General features: G+C 37.3%; 1 protein-coding gene across 6 annotated transcripts in view; it reads right to left on the bottom strand.

Annotated features, from left to right (window-relative positions):
* The window catches only part of Pdlim5 (PDZ and LIM domain 5), a 202415-nt gene that overhangs the window by 26661 nt on the left and 155542 nt on the right, over positions 1–20212 (bottom strand). For all 6 annotated transcript variants that reach the window (XM_013517363.1, XM_005374260.2, XM_005374259.2 and 3 more), the window contains one exon: positions 13356–13543. In XM_013517363.1, the coding sequence (XP_013372817.1) occupies positions 13356–13543 (188 nt within the window). The remainder of the gene's footprint in view (positions 1–13355; positions 13544–20212) is intronic.

Genomic DNA, 20212 nt, shown 5'->3' with positions numbered 1-20212 from the left:
GAGAAAAACTGGGAGAGTAGTCAGGGAAGCAAAGAAGGGAAGAGTGGAGAATTTGGGACCCCAAACCATGTCTGTCTTACACCAAAGCCTAACCCCTGTGCAGTCATTCATAAAAACCATTTTGTACTATGTACCAACCGTGTGCCCAGCTCTACCAGCAGCTGCCTTGGTCCATTATAATGTGAAGGCAGATCCCTGCAAATGTGACCTAAACTTGGAAGTCCTCACCAGCTCAGCACAGGGCCTGTGGTAATTGAGATTAATTTCTGCTGTTTTAATTTCCTTACTGGGCATACCAGCATAAAGTTAGTAATAACTGATAACTGCATTGTTTTTAGACTTTTTCCTTCTTAAATTTTGCTTTTTATTTATATCATGGGTCTTTGTTTATTTCTAGCCTAAGCACTGTGATTAAGAAGTTTCAGGATCTTAGCCTGTGTATTCTCTATGCTTTACTACTTTTTAAAAATTAATTTTATTGGTATATTTTAGATATGTACAATAACATTCATCAGGGGGAATTTATACTTATACAGGATATATCTTGATTCTTCTTTTTTCTCCAATCCCCTCTCCTCTCTTCAACCCTCCTCCCACCTTATTTACAAAAGCTTTGTTCGTATCTTTTTCCTCTCCCTTCCTCCCTGCCCTCTTCCCTTTCCCATCTGAACATTTCATTCCCATTTCCCAGCACCTGTTATACATCTTGGCCCTTACCCTTTGCACACCAGAGAAACCACACAATATTTAAATACGCAAATTTTCTTTCACATCATTCCTAACAGCTTACATTATCACCTCAAGCCCTTCATGTATTCTGTAAAAGATTAATTTTCTACAGGGATATTTCTTTCCATAAACCTAGCTAGTTATATTTTAAGCAATTATAATTACTGGATACAAAGTCCCTGAAAACATATGGATATAAAGCTGAATACTTCATGTTTTGAAATATATAAGAGAACAATGATTTTTAGATCTAACGTTTTGCAAAGGCCAAACAGGGTTCAAATACTAATTGCATTTTGTTGCACAAACTCCACTGACTGTAAATAATTCAACTACTACATTTGGGTCAAGATAAAACAATAAAGAAAGTTATGAGAGTAAATCCAGAGGAACTACTAAATAGTTTAAAAATCCTGTAACATTTCATTCTCATTGTCACAGGTCAGCCAGGCCAATATTGAAAATATCAGTGAACCAACCAGGTGTGGGAGGCTAAGGCAGCAGGATTCAAAGTTCGAATCCAGCCTGTGTACTGAGAGTCTTAGTAAGATCCTGTCTCAAAATAAAAAATTAAAAATGGGATAAATCTTCAGTACTGTGGGGAGGGGAAATTAATAAATATGAATGTCTTCCCCTTTCCCAATAAAATACCAAAGTTTTTTTTAGCTCCAACAAGGCAGAAATCATATGTCAGTTCATGGCATAAAAAGCAATTGGCTTAGCTGCAAGGGGTATTCCTGTTAAGAACACTACCGCTAGTGCTGTACTTGTATAAATAACTGGGCTACATCAAAGTGACATTCTGGCACTCCTGGGGCGACAAAGTATTGTAATTCAACATCTCAGAATGTTCTCAGAGGCATGGCAGAAATGTTACACATACTAAATTGGGTAGCAGTGAGGGCAACAAGCTTGCATATTACTGTCTGCAGCAAGTGCTTTCTTTTCTGCCCTTCCCCAAACATCTCAAGCAGATGGCGGCCAAGAGAAGCACAGGATCTGTGCATTTTGCCTGTAAGGTTCCTTTCCTGAAAGAATAAACAACAGTCTACTCTTTATAATCTAGGCATGAAATCATAGCCAACAGAAACGGAAGAAGTTAAGCCAAGATCTAAGATCTGAGAACATTCTGAAGATGTTTGTGCAATTTTTATTAAATGGAATAAAGGATTTTTAATTCAACGATTAAAAGCAAAATTGGACAGATTAACCTATTACCATTTCTCTAAGCAGTAGAGAATGCTGGTATGTATGACATAAAGAATTGGAACAGGTGCACCCAAGGCTAAGTATCAAGTGTTTCCGCAACTTCAGGAGGTTAGTTTCTTCCATTAGCAATTGGCCTTTCAACTTTATGAACCCAGATTAAACTGGATCTAGAATGCCTTAATTAAAGTGAGTTGGGGACTTGGATTAAGTTCAGCTCTCTTTTTAATCATATAGCACACATCATCAAAATTGGTACACAGAGACTTGCTCTTTTTTACAAACAGACCTTATGTAGAGACTTCCATTTGGCCAGAGTTACAAGTAAAAGAAACAGAGGATACACCCTGCAGATACAGATATGAAATGGTAACATATCCGGTTTTGCCACTGTTCAATTAAAGGCAACAAATTACTTTACTTACCACACACAATATATACAGGATTTTCTAAATAATCTCAGTATCACTGTTCCAATTTGTAATTTTATACTAGGAAGACTAGTCTGTATTTTAAATGTGGAATGCCAATGTGATTCACATTTTTTAAAAAAGGATTCATACAATATTTTAAAAAACAAAACTGAGGCATAATTCATAACTGCAGGATCACTGGTACACTTGTACAAATTCTATAAGCTAAGAATTTAAACTATTCAATTTGTAGAATTTTGATCATATTTGGATGAGAATACTTTAGGGACATACATTAAAGTTGTTTCATACTCACACGAACACGTTCCCGGGCAGTTTGTACAACTAGTGGTACAAGCGGTACAGTCAATGCATGGTACAACCATGCATGTACCACCAGTGGTTCAAGCTGTCTAGCCGTGAGATATATAAATTACAGTCCCATTATGAATGTGATAAATCGAGAGCCTTGACATGTTATTTCCAAAGTCACAGGAAACCAAAATGGGTTTGGCTTTTACCACTTTCCCATTAATTTCCATCTACTTATATAAATCAAAAAACAGCTTTATTTTAGAGATAAGGGAAGAAGATACTTACAGTTACTCAGGTAAGTAGAATTTTCAGCACATAGGCAAAAAATTGAAGCAGAAAGAAAAGAAAATTTAAGATTTTCCTATGCCACAAACAATAGCCGCAAATCTCCAATGATGAATGTAAGTTTCTGTAAAAATTTAAATTTAGGCTCCCATTTATATTTCTGTTTTTTTCTTTTGTTGTTAAAAAGACAATGTCTCACTATATTGTCCAGGCTAGTCTCAAACTAATGATCCTCCTGCCTCAGCCTCCTGAGTAGCTGGGATTACAGGCAGGTGCTGTTGTGCCCAGCTCTTACATTTCTATCACTATTACTAATTGTCTAAAATATATTTCTTATTGAAGTCATAGACCTCTGAAATAAAACTGCATTACCATTATCCAAAGTTATGTTTGTTTTTCATATCTTTTAAAAGTAGAGATCATTGCTCAGATGTTTAATATTGGAGGAAGCCATAATGTAGAATGATGACATAATGTTAAACACTTGGGCTTATAGTTCTGTTTTCAAGCTGTGACATTAGAAATGTCATAATTCTGGGTCTTTGTCTTTCTCACCTGTAAAGCAGCAATACCTACCTCAAAATGTAAGGAGACAAAATGAGGCAGTTCAAATAAAATACTTCTTTACAGCTTCTTAAATGTATAAATGATTCATAAATGCCAGTTATTATTACTACACTTTGACACAAGATCTTTCATGGTTAACATTTTTAAAGCACTACTCGGAGAATCCAAACAATGTTTAATTCTAGGAATTCTGGTATAAAAGATATATCCAAGGGAAATACTCTTGCTTCCAAGCAGTCTGCCTTTTGGAGGGTGATGTAGATAAGTACGTAGGCAACAGTATGTCTTAAGGTTAGTGATACACAGTGTACTTACATGCACCCAATAAAGCCCACATCTACTCTGCACAAATAACTAAGCAGTAAAAAATGTTCACATTCTTATGGTTCAAACTTAAGAGTTAAACTGTTTCATATTTTAGTACCAGGGACTGATCCCAGGCCCTTTTTACTGAGCTACATTCCCAGTCCCTATCTATCTATCCATCTATCTACCTACCTACCTACCTATGTATCTATCTATATTTGAGACAGGATCTTGCTAAGTCACTATACTTGCCAGGCTGGGCTAGGGCTTACAATCCTGCTACCTCTGCCTCCCAGAATGCTGGCTTTATAACTTTTAGACTCTTTTCTAACTGTTCAGCTCTACCATGGTAGTATAAAAGTAAGCATAAACCATAGGTGAAGCAATGAGCATGGCTGTGTTTCAATAAAACTTTTTTTATAAAAACAGGTAATGGGCCAGATATAACCAAGGATCCTATTTTTGCCAATACCTGATTTAAACTACATGCATCAATTAGTAAAATGCAACAACCCTTTTTGAAAAGCATTTAGTACAAATCTAGATATTTTCATTTATAAAAGGTTACTATGGGGGCTGGGGATTTAGCTAAGCGGCAAAGGCGCCTGCCTGGCAAGCGCAAGGTCGTGAGTTTGGTTCCCGGTACCGGAGGAAAAAAAAAAAAAAAGGTTACTATGCCAGTATCAGGATGGAAAGACTGGGGAGAAGAAAGAGCTTTCACAGATTTGCACTTATATCCCACTGAAGAGCTCCAAAACAGAAATAAATTAAAATGAAAGAACATTCAAAAGAAAAGAAAGTAGGCTATTAATGGCTGTTATTATTATTATTTTTTTCCTATCGGGGAATCATGATTTTAAACAAAAGTCTCCTTGCTGTGGAGGGAGAGAGAGCATGTTTATTTACGTGCTTCACAGCCCAGTTCTGACAATGGACAGCTCCCACTCAGGCCCTCATAGCAAGTGGACTGTTTAGTTTAATAATGTCAAAATGCAGGGAGCAGATGGCAGTAAAACATTATTAGAAGAGATGAAATACATGCAACTGGTAGCAGTTTACTTATTCATATAAAAATTTTAAAATGGAACCAATAAATCTATCCATCTCAGCTCAGCAAATCTAGTTATCTCAGTTTATTAGTGTAGCACAAAGCCTACAATGAAATTTGGGATGGTTGTAGAAACTGTAATTTCCTTTCTCACCCCTATCTCCTTTAGGCTTCAAATAAAAGATAGAATTTATATCCACTTACAATTGAGATGCCCATCATTCAGTCTTTGATCTAATCAAATCTCACAAACATATCTAAGTCTTCCTCAAAAAACGTAAAAAGGAGAAAGAAAAACAAAGAACATTGCAGATCCCTCTAAAAGCTCTACCCATAATGAAGTAAACAAGCTTTCATTTATTGTTAAAATGCAGCACACACCAGAGGATCTTAGCTAAATCATCTGAATTTAAAAATTAAGGTTTTGATGCAAAGAAAATGTTACCTGAAATACATCTTTGCAGTTGCCAGGCACTTAGTTTACTTTACCCATCCAGGCCAAACATCCTTTCTGTCCCATCCCTATGATATCTAGTTCCCCATAAATATATGCACTGATGTTATTTTTTGGCACAGGGAAATATACAATTTGGAGTCAAAAATAACTGGATTCACCTCACTATAGGACTCTGAACAACTCTTTTGCCTTCTAAGATTCTGTTACCTCACTGGTAAGATGAGTCTCATTTTAAATAGAGTAGCATTACTTAATGTGCACTCTGAATAAAGATAATTTTTAAATTGAAAATGCTATAAAACAATTATTACTATCAGCTAATGGTACCCACCTTTTTTTTTTTTCCCGGTACCAGGAATCGAACTCATGACCTTGCGCTTGCCAGGCAGGCGCTGTGCCGCTGAGCTAAATCCCCAGCCCCGGTACCCACCATTTTACTGTTACACGAGGCAATCTGTTCCCTTCTAGGCTGCCGATCATATTCAAGAGTTCCAAATTCCCAAACAGGGATGGTGAATACTTTTCAAGACAGAGTGCAAAGGGAGCTTAAAGCCAACTGAGTGTTTTGAAAAGTGAGTCTGTGCCCCCTCTTGTGTTACTGCGGACTATACCTAAAGTGTTTTCACTGAACTACATCCCCACCCCACCTCTTTTAGAGACAGGTTCTTGCTAAGTTGCTAAGGTTGGACTTCAACTTTCAGTACTCTTGCCTCAGCCTCCCAGAGTGCTGGGATTACAGATGTGTGCCACTGTGCCTGGCTTCCATTTGACCAAAAGAAATTTAGAAATTTACTGTCTCTAAAAGACCTTTAATTGATCAAACCTTTGTTCATATTTCTTGAAAACATAAAATAACTTATATGCCTTTAAAAAGCATCTGTTTTTATGTTTTTACATCACTGTCAATTAATCCTTTCCTTTATTACATATCACATCTTTTTGGTTCTATAAAGAAAAAAAATCACGAATAAAAAGCTTATCTACCAATCACCTGATTTACAGACAGAGAATGATATCTTAAGAATTTAGAAAAATTGGTATTTGCTCAATATAGAGTCAGAGGTTAAAAATTTTGAATACAGCCAGGTGTGATGGCTCATACCTATAATCCCAGCACTCAGGAGGGTGAGGCAAGAGGATCGCTGCAAGTTTGAGGCCAGACTGGCCTACACAAAATAAGTTCAAGGCCGATCTGAACTGCACAGTGGAAACCCTGTCTCAAAAAGACAAAAAAAATTTTTTTGAATATTAAGTGATATAATACTATGGTATATAGGTATGTTACCATAATGTCAACTAAATGCCTTTATTTTCTTCAGTAAAATGCCAGCCTTCATGGACACATTTAATACTAAAAGTAAAGAAAAGAAATCCCCTATTTTTTTTTTTACCAACATCAGGAGACATGAACATTAAGGGCTTTACTGGGAGCTGCTGTCTGTACAGGCGGAGAAAGCATGAAAGGGCGGCATTCCAACATGCTGCAAGAACTGCTAATGAAAACAGCAAACAAAACTCTCAGCAGCCAGACAACACTCTATGAAAGAAGGCATACAGCACTTCATTCAAATGGCTCACAAAATACAGTAACACTGTTTTCTATAGAAAATGGCAATATGAAATTAGCTAATATATAGTGCAATGATTTTCTGGGCAAGGAACCAAGTTATTTAGTATATATCATAGTGTTAATATATTTATTACCATTACAGAGCCTCTCACATAGTTTCAAAGAGAAAGAACACTTAGATAAAATCAGTGCACATATGAGGAAAAGCTGCATAAAGAGCATAATTCTGTTATAAAAGTAAACTTTAACTTATTTCGCAATTACAGTACAACATAGAGTCAATCTAGATTTATCTGGTGCAATGTGATATGTTCCTTAAAAGGAAAAAAGCTAGTACGTATTTCACTAATTTCTGGGCCAGAACCGGAATGCTCAGAACCCTCGGCACCCAAGAGAGACAGGGTCCCTGTGGGTACCAGAATCTGCTGATGCTCAAGTCCCTTACATGAAAAGGCATCAGATTTGCACATAACCAAAGCACATCTTCCCATGTATTTAAATCATTTCCAGACACTTTAACGAATAGTGTAAATAGTTGCTATAAAAAGCCTGTTTGTGTTCAGTACAGATGCAATTTTTCCCCAATATTATCTTTGCCATGACGCTAACTGAATCCCTGGAGGCAGAACCCTAGATATGGGGGCTAACTGTACAGTTTCTCTAAGCTGAATGCAATCCTCTACTGGTGTTTCAAGGAGGACAGGGAAGTCCTCCATGGGAAATCAAGCTCTCTGGGAAAGCAAAGGTTAAAATTTGCCTTCTAGTCAGGTCATAGTATAAGTTCCTTGCAGTTCTCTTCACCACAGAATTCTCCCCATTCCCACCGCCCAGGGGAATTAGCACCATCGCTATACTGGACTAGCTCAATCATTTCTGAAATGATACTCAGGACGCCAACCTTAGTCTACGTAGTGAAAGCAAAATGATCTCTTAAACACATTAGAACTATAATGCTCTTTTAATAATGTAAATCTGACTTTGCTACTACCTAGCGTACAAATCTTTTAATCCACTCTCTTATGTTCAAAGTCTTTCCTAACCTGGCCCCCCATTAACCTATTCAACATTCTCTCTTTCTGCTAGAAAGCCCTGAGTTATACATCTTTTCTTCAAGAAACCAGGCTCTCAAGAGCTTTATACACATTGTTCTGTCTCCAACTTGGTTTCTACCTGTGAATGTTCAGGTGACTGATGACATGTGATTCTGCCTTAGGCACAGCATTAAAATCTTATTCCCGAATGAGACTTCAGTACACATAAACACATATTCTATCTCAGAACTGTATCCTTGGAACTTTATCTTCTCTGTCCTCTTTTCATTAATCAGACCTCCACGCCTTCTAATGTGGGCCTTGTAACCTGATTTAACTTTGCTTTGCACATGTATTTATTTATTTATTTCTGATTTATATGTTGTATCTTGGTGGCTTACATCTAATTTGGTATTTTTTAATAATTGCCTTTGCAGATAGTGCTTCCACTGGCTGTTAATGGAACTGCAAGTTGGATGGGAGGATAGAACAATATCTTGGCAAACGAGTATTGTGCCCCCATAATTACAGGAAGTTTCCAAAATAAGAGAAACTGATCTAGCTACCTCTTGGGTACTCACTGACATTTACAATGGTAAAAGATACATACAAAAATAATTAAAATGAACATGATGAATGCTGCGATAAAGCTATCACCAAAGGTTAACAGGACAGGATGGCAACAAGCATGTTGTCAATGCTACCAGGAAAAGAATAAAAGGTAGGAATCTTAATGTTTCTCGAGAGCTGGTTTGGAGGTTATAGCAGGGGGGCACAGCTACTTGTATACCCCTGAACAAGGTAACAGTCCTCTACCCAGGGTGGCTGTCCTCTTCAACTGGGGCAGCTGCGAGAGGGATGCACATGGGATGGTGAGGGAGGAAGGGGACACCCACCCAGCCAGCCAGATCAGCAGAATCAACCCTGGCCATCAGTGGGTGACAGATGCTGCAGCCAGATTGCCCTCACAGCCAGAAACTTAACATTCCTTGAGTATTTCTACCCACTGGGCACTTTGATAGGTTATATCCGTTGGTCTTCACAACAATGTTAGAGTGGACTCTTTTTAGATCTTTATGTAGATGAGAAAACTGCAGGTTCAAAAATGCTAGTCTTCTAAAACTCATACCCTACAGGGCACACAATTCTATCTTCAGGACCATACCCATTGAAAATTGGACATATCTAGCAACACACTAATTACAGTCTAGCAACCGAATCATTTTCATTCTGTGTATGACTAAACTAAAATTAGAAAATTAAAAATGCCAACATATAGTGGCTGTTTGTTATGATTGGGTTTGTGAAAAATACTTTGCTATATTTGGTAACAGAGTAACTTTTAATATATATATTTTTTTCATCTAATGAGCTACATTTACCTAATTGGCTATCCATAACTTAACAAAAAATCTAGGAAACACATTAAATAGCAAATAGGTCACTTAATAAACGTGGAAATATATTTTTAGATTTTGCCAATAAACAAAGGTTTCAAAATCCTTATCAAACCATTTAATTATATATTATATAATAAAACTTTAATAAAAAACAAATACAATAAACTCAAATGTAAGCTGAAAGAAGTACAAATCCAAGATTCTAAAAAGTAACGACAAAAATCCCAACTTTTATATATTTTTCTAGATAAAAGGCAATGTTTCTAAAGCAACTATTACATCTCACTCATAGAAGGAGTGTTACAAGAACAGGGCACGTAGATAGTGGTACTGCTAGCTTACAGAAAACTGAAGCCTGGACTTTTACGGCTTTTGTACTTTTTGTTTTATTCAGACTATGAACTTTTGACCATTTTGTATCCTAAAATATTTACCTTTATGTGAGTTGCTACAAGCTTGTCTGTGTTGCATATATTAAACTATATGCCTGAGAAAAAGAAGATGATGCAATCTCAGCTGAAATGCTGTTATGCACACACCTAGTCCCTATTTACCAACTGGTATGGTATTACTGTGTTCTTGAAAGATTTCTGGGTAACACAGGCTATATAACACCACAAGTGAAACAATCTGAGACTTAAGAGTCAGAACCTCAGTGGATGTGAAAGAAATCCGTGACAGGCCCAGAACACACTGGTGTGTCTTAACATCTCAATCCACTCTTTCAGTGCAGTCTTCCCCCAACCCATTGTTTCAAACACACTTGCATCCCCGCTTGATAACAGAACTATGGCTGAAACTTTGTTAAATAAGTGAATTTCAGACTATTTTGTAAACTGTTTAACAGTAAGAAACAACTTTACCTTTTTACCCTAGACATATCTGCATGTATTTGCATATGAGTCTACTAAAACTCATTTTTTCATAAAATGATACCTATTCATGTTAAAAATATATGTTAAAATGTTGTATTTTTCTATTCCATGTCATTTTTTTTTAAAATTTGCTACACAAAAGAGTATAAAATTCTCAACAAATGATAACTAATGTTCGAAGAACTGGAAGTGCTTATTACTCTGACTTAACTATGACACTGTATACATGTACAGAATTAACCCAGTATATCCATAATGATATATAAATATTACATCTAAATTAAAAATAAAAATTAAGTGCTAGCCACAATCTATTAAAATGACTTCAGAATTAACAAGCTGGAACACTGACGGCAACTCAGTGATTCCAACCCCTTCTCTCCCATGAAGCTGTAGAGAATAACTGGTTCTTGTGATGTTCTGATGATCCATCAGTGAAGGGTCAGGAAGAAATCAAATCTAATTTCTCTCCCTTTTCCTAATGACAGTCAAGCACAGTCACAAACTTTCAAGAAAAAGCTGGAAGCTCTCAATGTGACGGAAGCAGTGTCACCTACCTATCTGTAATATCAGCACTCTAGGAGGCTGAGGCAGGAGGGCCAGGGTAAAGGGTAGCACTGCCCATCGTCTGTATCTTAGTTTCTATGAATGCTAGCACCTGAAATTGTGCAGCGTGCAAACTGTACAGCTGACTTGCGCAGCAATGCTTTACCTGAGCCCACCCCCACCTGGCAACTCAGGCTTCTAGCTTCTCCAGACATGCTGCCGCTGTCACTTCCACAAGGGGACTGTGAAGTCCGCCCGAGCCTGTGAGAAGACAGCTGCCACCTCCAGAACAGAAGGGCTTTACATCTGCAGTGGAGTCAGGCCTTAAAATTATCAAAAACTAAGTTTAAAAAAACAACATGTCTTCGGGTAGGGAAGAAAAGAATTTGAGATACTGGGAATTTTGTGTTTATTTTTAAATTTTACAAAAAAGTAAATTTCATAATATAACTTTGTAAATGCCTATTTGCAGCATCTAAAACAAAATACATAGCGGGGGCTCAGGAAATATATTCTGGTTTCAGTTAAGAATTATTATGTAATTCAATTATGACTTCACATGGGAAACACATTTTCTTTTTATAATAGTTTATACTGTTATATATACTATTTTAAACTGTTATACTTTTGTTCATATTAAATTGACATACATTACAAAAAACTCATGTTCTAAATATAACCATGTAGAATACTTGCTATTGTCCTTAGCTGTTTGATTAATCTGGCATTCTTGCCTCTGGTAATCTGAGCAACTTCGTTGAAGATAACAATATGTAGTACAATAACCATTGTTAATTCCTATCATCTTGTTTTGAAATCATGTATTATTTTTCTTGTATTATTTTGTTTTTGTCCTCACTGTTGTTATTTTGTTACTGTTCTTTTCTCTTTAAAATAAAAAAAATGATATAAATCATAATTGTTGTAGCTGCTGTGATTTGTCTGTTTTAGTTCAATGACTCTGAGAAGAAAGGATTCTATCGCCCTCTTACGGTAATTTTATTGTACTGCATTCTGCAGGAATTCAGTACCAACTGAAATTCTAACTGAAGCGGCAGAGAGGTTACTTTGATCATAAATTTCTGAATTTCCTAAAGCAGTACATACACTTTTGTCCTCTGCTGCACATACAGTTTCTGCCTTCCTTCCCATTTATACCTCACAAATGTAGTCCTTTCCTTGCGACCATATGCTATACTCTTTCTCCTACAACACAAATATAGCTAGGCTTTCCTATCTAATTTTCACATCGGGGGTGCGAACAACAGCAAATTGAAAATATCAGGGAAAAAAGAACTATATCGGTAGTGAACATGCATGGGCTTTTTATTGTCACTGTTCTCTAAATAATACAATGTAACAACTATTTATATAGCATTTACACTGCATCAGGTATCAGATGTAATCTAGAGATGATTTAAAGTACACAGGTGGCTGGGTGTGGCTTATATGCAAATACTGTTTTCAGAGGAGGGACTTGAGATGTGCAGATTTTAATCTTTCCCAGGAGTCCTGGCAGCAATCTTCTGTGGATATTGAGGTACCTGGACACTGAAGGAGCACTGTTAGCTTATTTGTGAAACGAGCAGCATGTAATATGCCACTATGAAAGGAACTCCAGAGAGAATGCTACAGTGAGGAATTGAGCTCAGGCAATGGTTCTGATGACAGAGGAGAGAAGAAATTTGAGAATATAGTGTTAGTTATTGCTACAGCAGGGGAATCAGGTCTAAAGTTTACATTTGCTTTTGCAGCTGAGTGGGTGTACCATCCAGAGACAGAAAATGGTATTTTTAAACCCCGCATTTGAGGTGCTCCAGGAGACAGCCTGGATTTGCGGGTATGGAGCTCAGCAGAGACAGGACTATAAATTATCAATGGTCAGGTAGCAAAACAAAGCAGGATGAGAATCATCCAGACAGCTTTTAAAAAGTGAGAGGAAATGAAGGTAGCTTGAGACTTGTTGAAGTTCACCTCCATCTCTCTCTTAACAGAGGAACTCTACACAGTCAAGCCCTGTTCATGTTGGTTGACACTGAAAATGAGTTAGAGTCTACGTTGTGGCCCAGAAAACTGAGGGTCAAAGAAGTTGAGTGACTTTTACTTATAGCTCTTATCTGCAGAAGTGACCAAGAACTCAGGCTTCCAATGGCACCAGAGGTGTTCCATCGCACCAGTCAAATATTCTTCCTAATGCTATTCTCTTTCTAATATCACTTCTTTTTCTGCTCCGTAATTCTTCAGAGAACAGGAAGTAAAAGACTCTTCAATAATTGTTTGACCACAATAGATGTTTTTGTACACATCATAAAGACCAAAATGTTACATTTCCAGGAATAATCTTGCAAGTATATAATTTGTTATGAAGTAAGACTCCAAATTTACCATTCAAAACATGCTTTTTGTGGACACTCTATAATTATGAATAGCAAATAACAACTGCATCAAAAACAGAATGTTTATCACTTCAAACAGCAAAATAGCTATAGTTTTTTGTAGTCCTTTTAAACTTTAAGTGGTTGAGAGTGGTTTTCACTAGTGAGTTCCACACATTCTTGTAACTGGTCAGTGGAAAAAAGCAAAGAGGAAGCAACTTCTCCGCAGTACCTGCTTGGCTCGGCGGCTGCCAGCTTGGAGACTTGATCGCGCTGGTGGAGCCTGCTGGCTTGAAGGCAGCAGCTGTTGTGAGGCCGGCCACCCCAGGCCTGCTGAGGCTGGCGCTCGCCACACTCTCCAGGCCACTCCGAGTTAAAGCTGCAGAGGAAGCCAACTGTTGAGAAGGCTCCCGGATACTACTGTAAAGGAAATAAAGGAAACAAAATGTAAATAGGAAAAAAATACAATGGAAAGAGGTAGCACTTGCTCCACACCTTGGGAATTCTTTTTAAAGATGTGCCACGAGAAACTGGGCTGCTGACAGTTTACACAAGTTTACCCTTTCAGTGCTAAACTCTTTTGCTTTCCCATCCTATCAACATTTCAGAAGAGCCCAGTGGATGGAAACAATAAAGTACTGGAGAATCCCTGACAATCTCTGAAATGGCACTGATGCTTTCCCTTTTGCCATTTTCCTGGTTACTTTATGAATTCAGTTTCTCTGACACCCCATCGGATATTCTTTCCACTTGAGCACTCACTCAGTAAATATGTAAACACCCACCACAGGCCAGATATTGTGCCACATGGTGATAAAGAAGAGACAACACCCCCCCGTTTAGCAGGATGTCTAGAGGCTGCACTACTATGATCCTCTTTCAGCCAGGGGTATTTAACAGGAGGTCTTATCTGTCCTAGTTTGGTGTAGAAGTCATATGGCTTATATTACCAAGTCACTTGTTATTTACATTTATATATACAACAGAAAGTAATAATTTGAGGTGGCACTAGTGATAGAACACGTACTTTCGAAAGCTACAATAAGGAAGTTACTTTTTCAAAAGTGAGTAAAAATAATTTCCCCAGTGCCTCTTCAATTTCAGGTGACTCCTAACACAGTAGGTATGTGACGAACTATCCTTACTAAGGTCAGCTTGCAAACTGACCTTTGCATGGCATGGAGGAATTTAGCTGATAAACTGTCCCTTGCAGTGATATAAAACTTTCTCTAAGAGATAAGAGTAGCTCCTGGTGCCTAAACTGTTTGTAGAGACAAGATAGTTTATACTGAATACTACTTTCCTTCTGAGAGTCTGGAATTTGGGTACAAACTGGGCACGGGGTGCCCATGTAAAAAGTCTGCACCCCACCCCCAATTTGGGTCCTCAGTCCCCAGTGAGCTCCTCTCGTATACAGCACTGCATACTCTGCCACAACGCTTTGCTGGAGGAATTTAACATGTCCACGTGACTCCTGAAAGAGAACTCTTGGAAATTTGTGCCTCATTTTTTCCAGGCTTGGTCCCATGCACTTTTTTGCTTTGTGGGTCCTGCTTTGTATTCTTTTGCTGTAGTAAATCTTAGTCTTGAGAACAACTATTTGCTGAATCCTTTAGGTGAGTCTAGTGAAACATGAAACTTGATGGTTGTCTTGGAGCACTTCAACACTAACCAGTTTTGAGAAATGAATTATAAATCTTTCACTTTCATGAAATACTGCTTCTTGTGCTTGTCCTTTCAAATTCAAATGAAACAAAACCATCATCTCTTACTATTTCTGATCAGTTTATTGAGAAACAAAACCCTGCTTGATATTGAAAAACACAATGAAATGCGTAACACTTTAAACATTTCCATCATAAATAAAAAGTATAAAACTGCTTACTTAATGGGAATGTTGAAAAAAACTATCACTAAAAGCAACACAAAAAGCATTAATGGAAACAGAGTTCCAACTTAGTGCATAGTGGTTAAGTGAGCACCTCTTAAGAGCTCTGTAACAAAATTACTTTCCTTCTCCAAGTCTCAGTTACCTAAATTTTAGATGAGGACAAAAGTTTGCTGGTAAGATTTCCATGAGGCTTAAATAGGATGATTATGTATGTCTACTATAAGGCACAGAACACAAACATATGAAAAGGATAATTAATATATTCAAATATTAAGTCCTGTTTCCAATGTTTTTGCTCATTACAAATAAATAATTCTAAAATAATTATGTACAAATCATTCTTGTTCTAAGATTAAATTCCTTGTGATGATTTGTTAAAAGTAACTAATAATCCAGGAAGAAAACTATGACCAAGCAATATTATAAGGTATAAGTGAAACAAAAATCAAATTTAGAAGAAAAACCATCCTCATTTAATGTTTAGTAATCTGAAGGAATTAAAACTTAATTCCCGGGTAGTCTCCAGACAAACTTACTTAGAGTAAGCAGGACGGTAGGAATTCAATGCCGCGCCCAGTGAAATCTGGTTGTGGGAATTGGCAGCACTCAGGGAAGCGTGAGATCAGCCCTCACATGTCTGACACATGGACCTACTCCAGGGGGTTACTTCTGTCTGTCTAACATTAGAGAACTGAATCTACAGATTTGGTGCAGCAAAAGGAGGTGCTTCCTAATAGGAAAACTTGTCCAAAGGAAAAATTCTGTTCCTTGTAATGCTTTTCATGAAAGCCCTGGCACCTAAAGGTACTTAATTAACTCTGCGTGAAGGATGGAAAGGTACAGTTCAGAACAGCATTCAAAGCCTTGTAAAATAAAGTCATGACCTACCTGCCTGACCATATCACCTCTCACTGTCACAGGAACCCCACTCCGGCCACTCCTATTTTCTGTTCCAAACCGCATGTCTTTCAGGCTTTACGTACTACATACATTCCCTTCCCTCTCTCTGCACGCCATCCAAATCCTATTCATGATTTACAGAAATAATAATATCCATCTCGCACTGTGTTTCACACTAAGCAAGTAACAAATATCACTTAACTACTCAAGTTTTTAGAAGAAGAGCCATTCCTTTTAACTCACGGCACTTATTAATAGAATCAAATGTAATTTTACACTAATTTATAATAACTGTCTTTAAATTATTAATAGAAACTTCTTTACGTATCTTATCTCCTTTACTACATTATAAACTACCCAGGCTTGGGGAATTTACTGTGACTTTGGGTGTGTAACTTAAACTAGGTTAATTTCCTCATTCATAAAATGGTGTTGAAATGCTGCCTATATTCCAAGGTTATTTTAACGATGAAATTAAATTCTAGAGAGGACTTAGCACAATGGCCAGCGCAGAGTACAGACAACAGCAAGGAAAGGGATTATGTTACTATTTCTAAACCCTATATCTAGTTCAGAGTTGATAGGTACTTTTACTAAATAATCACTTAACAATTTTGCTTCTAAATGTATTTGTGAGTAGTTTTAACAATATCTTTTTTTTTCCTGTGGGTAGTTTTGAATCTAGGATCTTAATGCGAGATATAATGTTGTTTTCTCAACTCAATTTTAAATAACATAATACTTCTTAGATTCCTATGCAGTAAGTATCACATGGGGTAAAACTTTTAATTTTGATTATATCCTTTGAACACAGCTATGTTAGTTACTGTTTCATCTCTGGGATAAAATACCCAACACCCCCAGCTTAGCCTCACAGACTTCCTGCATGGTCGACAAGCTTAGGCAAAACGGGATTGCAGAGGGGCTCGATGGGGGAAAAGGAGTTCAGTTCATGGAAGATGAAAAGCAGAAAAGAAGGGAAGAGGCAGAAGGAAGACATCCCTTCAGGTCAGGCTCCACGTCAGGCCCCAGGCGCTCCACTTCCTCACCTCACCTTCACTCTGAACTGCGCCCCCAGGATCCAAAAGCCCCACCCCTGAACACAGGCTCCTTTGGGGTCAGCACAGCGCGTGACACTGAACCAATGATACACATGCCATAGGTTTGCTACACTGTTCTAGACCTAAACCACCATGACAAGCTTGTATGCATTCTCTTCCCCAAAGCGAGATGTGTAAATCTTTTTAGATATAAAGTGCTTGAAGCAGATTATAAAAAACTATAAAACCGAGTTATAAGCAAGAAAGTTGTTCCATTTTTAGGCTTAAATTGGGAATTGATCAGCAGTTCAATTTTCTCTGAGGAAATAAGATTCTTATTTAAAATATTTAATGTAGTAATGAATGAATATTAATCTAGATAATCACATATCTAAGTATATGATGTCCAAGATTCTAAAAATCTTAACTTGTCCTTTTTCTAACTGACTACTATTGACTACTATTTAAAGAAAACATACAAATATTAGATAAAATGTACTAAAGCCAAAAGGATTAATAAGGACATTAGCCACACTATTTTATGTCTGGAAATAAAATGTTATGAATGATCCCTAACAGGAAAATATGCTAAAATTAGTGACTAATCTGTTAATATAGCATGGTGACTACTTAGACTGCTATGTTATTTCTGAACTCAGTATTTAAATATATTTTTAAAATTTAAAGTTGCTTAAGGTATACCAAAGTAATAAACAAAATAAAATTCTAAGGGATTCTAATAAGGAAATCAGTATAAATCCACAAAGACCTTCTGATAATACCAGAGATGCTGAACATCAAATATGGTCGTTTTCACAAGTCTGCCAAATAAATAAAGACTAAAATGAAATAATAAATTAATATGACTCTCACTAAAGTATGTCATGGTTTTTGTTTCATGTTTCAGAAACTGAAAATGTAGAAAAGTGTACTAGCAGAGTACAGAATTCTTTTCAAAATTTAGCTAATGATGAAAAAAGAAAAAGGAACAAGAGTTAACGTTCCATGTCTGCAACCGGTTATCCTGGGTCCACACTCTTCTCCCATACTGTCTCACTATTACAACAAATACAGTTTTAGTTACAGATCAGGACCAGCTGGCAATTTTATGTCTATTATCAAAGGGAAAACTGTTTGAACAGTAAGTAATTACATGTTTATATAAGGAAAGAGCCATCTGTGTATCACAGGTTTAATAATCAGTGTCTAAACTAAATAGTTTTTAGCTAAAGTCTTACCAACAATATTATATACTAGTATTCACACACTGAAATGGCAGGCAAGGAGAATTTGGTATTGGCACTAACTACAAGGAATGTGGTATTTTATAGAATTCTTCCATGAGAATTTTATAAAAGGACCTGGATGTACAGGGGTTCATTTGTGTCCTTCCTTCCAGGAATTTGTGTTTACAGTAAAACTTTTATATTTTCCTAAGCAAAATTCTGACAGTCTTTGCACCAAAGCTCACAGTACTAAACATGTTATAATGGAAAGAAAGCAGTTTGGTATTACACTGTACCTATAATTTTAAAGGTTGTCACACAAAAGCGAAGAGATAAAACACCTCTGACACCTGTCATCTGTCCTTTTGGGCAACCCTCTAAATTAACAAGGGCTTTCTTGAAACCCATGTCCCTGCTTTTCAGAATGCCAACTCATCTACCTTGTCAGGAACTGCTTTCCTTTCTCAATATCAAATATGCTTTGTCTGTACTCTATTGCTATTAATAAAAAACAAAGACAATGGCTACTAACACTTGCTCTAGAAGTGGGTTGATGAGTAACTTCACCAGTCCTCACTTACATACTCCAGATAATCTACGTATGGGCATAGGCACTTTTCTGGAGAGAAGATCTACAGCAGTGGTGGTAAGCCTCTGGCACCCATGCCACAATGGGCTGTTCGCATGACAGAAAGCTCTAAAAGAGTCTCCATCGCTGGTCTGTAGTGTTCCTTCGGGTTCTCAGAGTATGGAAGTGTGGTCAGTAACCTAGCTCTGTACAAACTTAGCCCTGACAAGGCAAGACTTCTGCTCATTTAACGCTCACAATTCAGTAACATAATGTAATTATGAGTAATTTTTTCCCTTAAACCATGATGTTTCTCCTGGTTTACCTCATGTAAAAGTAACCCTAAAGTTAAAATCAAACATCTTGAAAACCTCTCTAACACTGGGTAGGACACAAGTACTAACAGATAGCCTGGTTATATCAAGCTATTACTGGTGACAGTTCTATATTCTGCCATTGATTTCATGTCTGTCAAAAATGGTTTTATACAAAATTTTTAAAGAAGTAAAATAAATAATTTTATACAGTTAACACATTGAGATGACACATTTAGTGAACACTTGGGGTGTTTTTGTTTTTTACATTATGGCTAAAAGTTCTGGCCTAACCACAAAGTCAAGAGAAAATACAACTTGCTGAGGTTTCTACCGCTGTGGCTTGGATCTGGTGCATCCCGCAAGAGTCTCTACTGCCCAGCCCATGGCCTGACTGGGAGGCAGTGGGACCTGCAGGAGGTGAGGAGCAGTGCAGGAAGTAGGTCGGGGCGGGTGCATCCGAGAAGGGCTAATAGGCCTCAGCCCCCTCTCCCTCTGCTCCCCTGTCCCTTGTGATCTGAGCAGCTCTGTTCCACTGCACACTTGCCACAATGATCTCTGTCTTGCCACAGGTCCAGAACAACACAGCCATCTGACTATGGCCTGAAACCTCTGCAACAAAACAACCTTTCCACCAAGTGTGGTGACACATGCCTATAATCCCTGCATTTGGGAGGCAGAGGCAGGAGGATTGCTATTAGTTCAAGGCCAGTGTAGCCTATCTAGTGAGTTCAAGGCAAGCCTGAAAGGTAGAGTAAAACTATGTCTCAAAAAAACAAAAACAAAACAAAAGAACAAAAGGCACAAAAAACCTAACCTTTCCCTCCTTATAAGATGTTTTCTTCAGGTGTTCTGTCATAGTGATGGAAAGCTTACTAATACAAACATTTCTCAGAAACAGGGATAAGTTAAGTTGATTTCTCAAGCAAAACCCTCATGTTTAAGAACTACTATGCTAGCAGCCAATCAAAATCAACTATTATGCCTTTTTTTCAAAAGATACATTTTACTAAGATATGTGCATGTAATATAAGGCAGAATTCCACTATAATTTAAATTCTGGCACACTTACTCATAACAAACATCAAATGTGCTAATTAAAAATGTCACAAGGAATTAAAAGGTGAGTTAATAGCTTAAAAAACATAAA

The sequence above is a fragment of the Chinchilla lanigera genome, unplaced genomic scaffold (genome assembly GCF_000276665.1).
Source record: "Chinchilla lanigera isolate Chin_1 unplaced genomic scaffold, ChiLan1.0 scaffold00004, whole genome shotgun sequence".
Taxonomy (NCBI): domain Eukaryota; kingdom Metazoa; phylum Chordata; class Mammalia; order Rodentia; family Chinchillidae; genus Chinchilla; species Chinchilla lanigera.
Note: the sequence above shows the minus strand (reverse complement) of the source record. Positions and strands in the feature narration are given on the sequence as shown.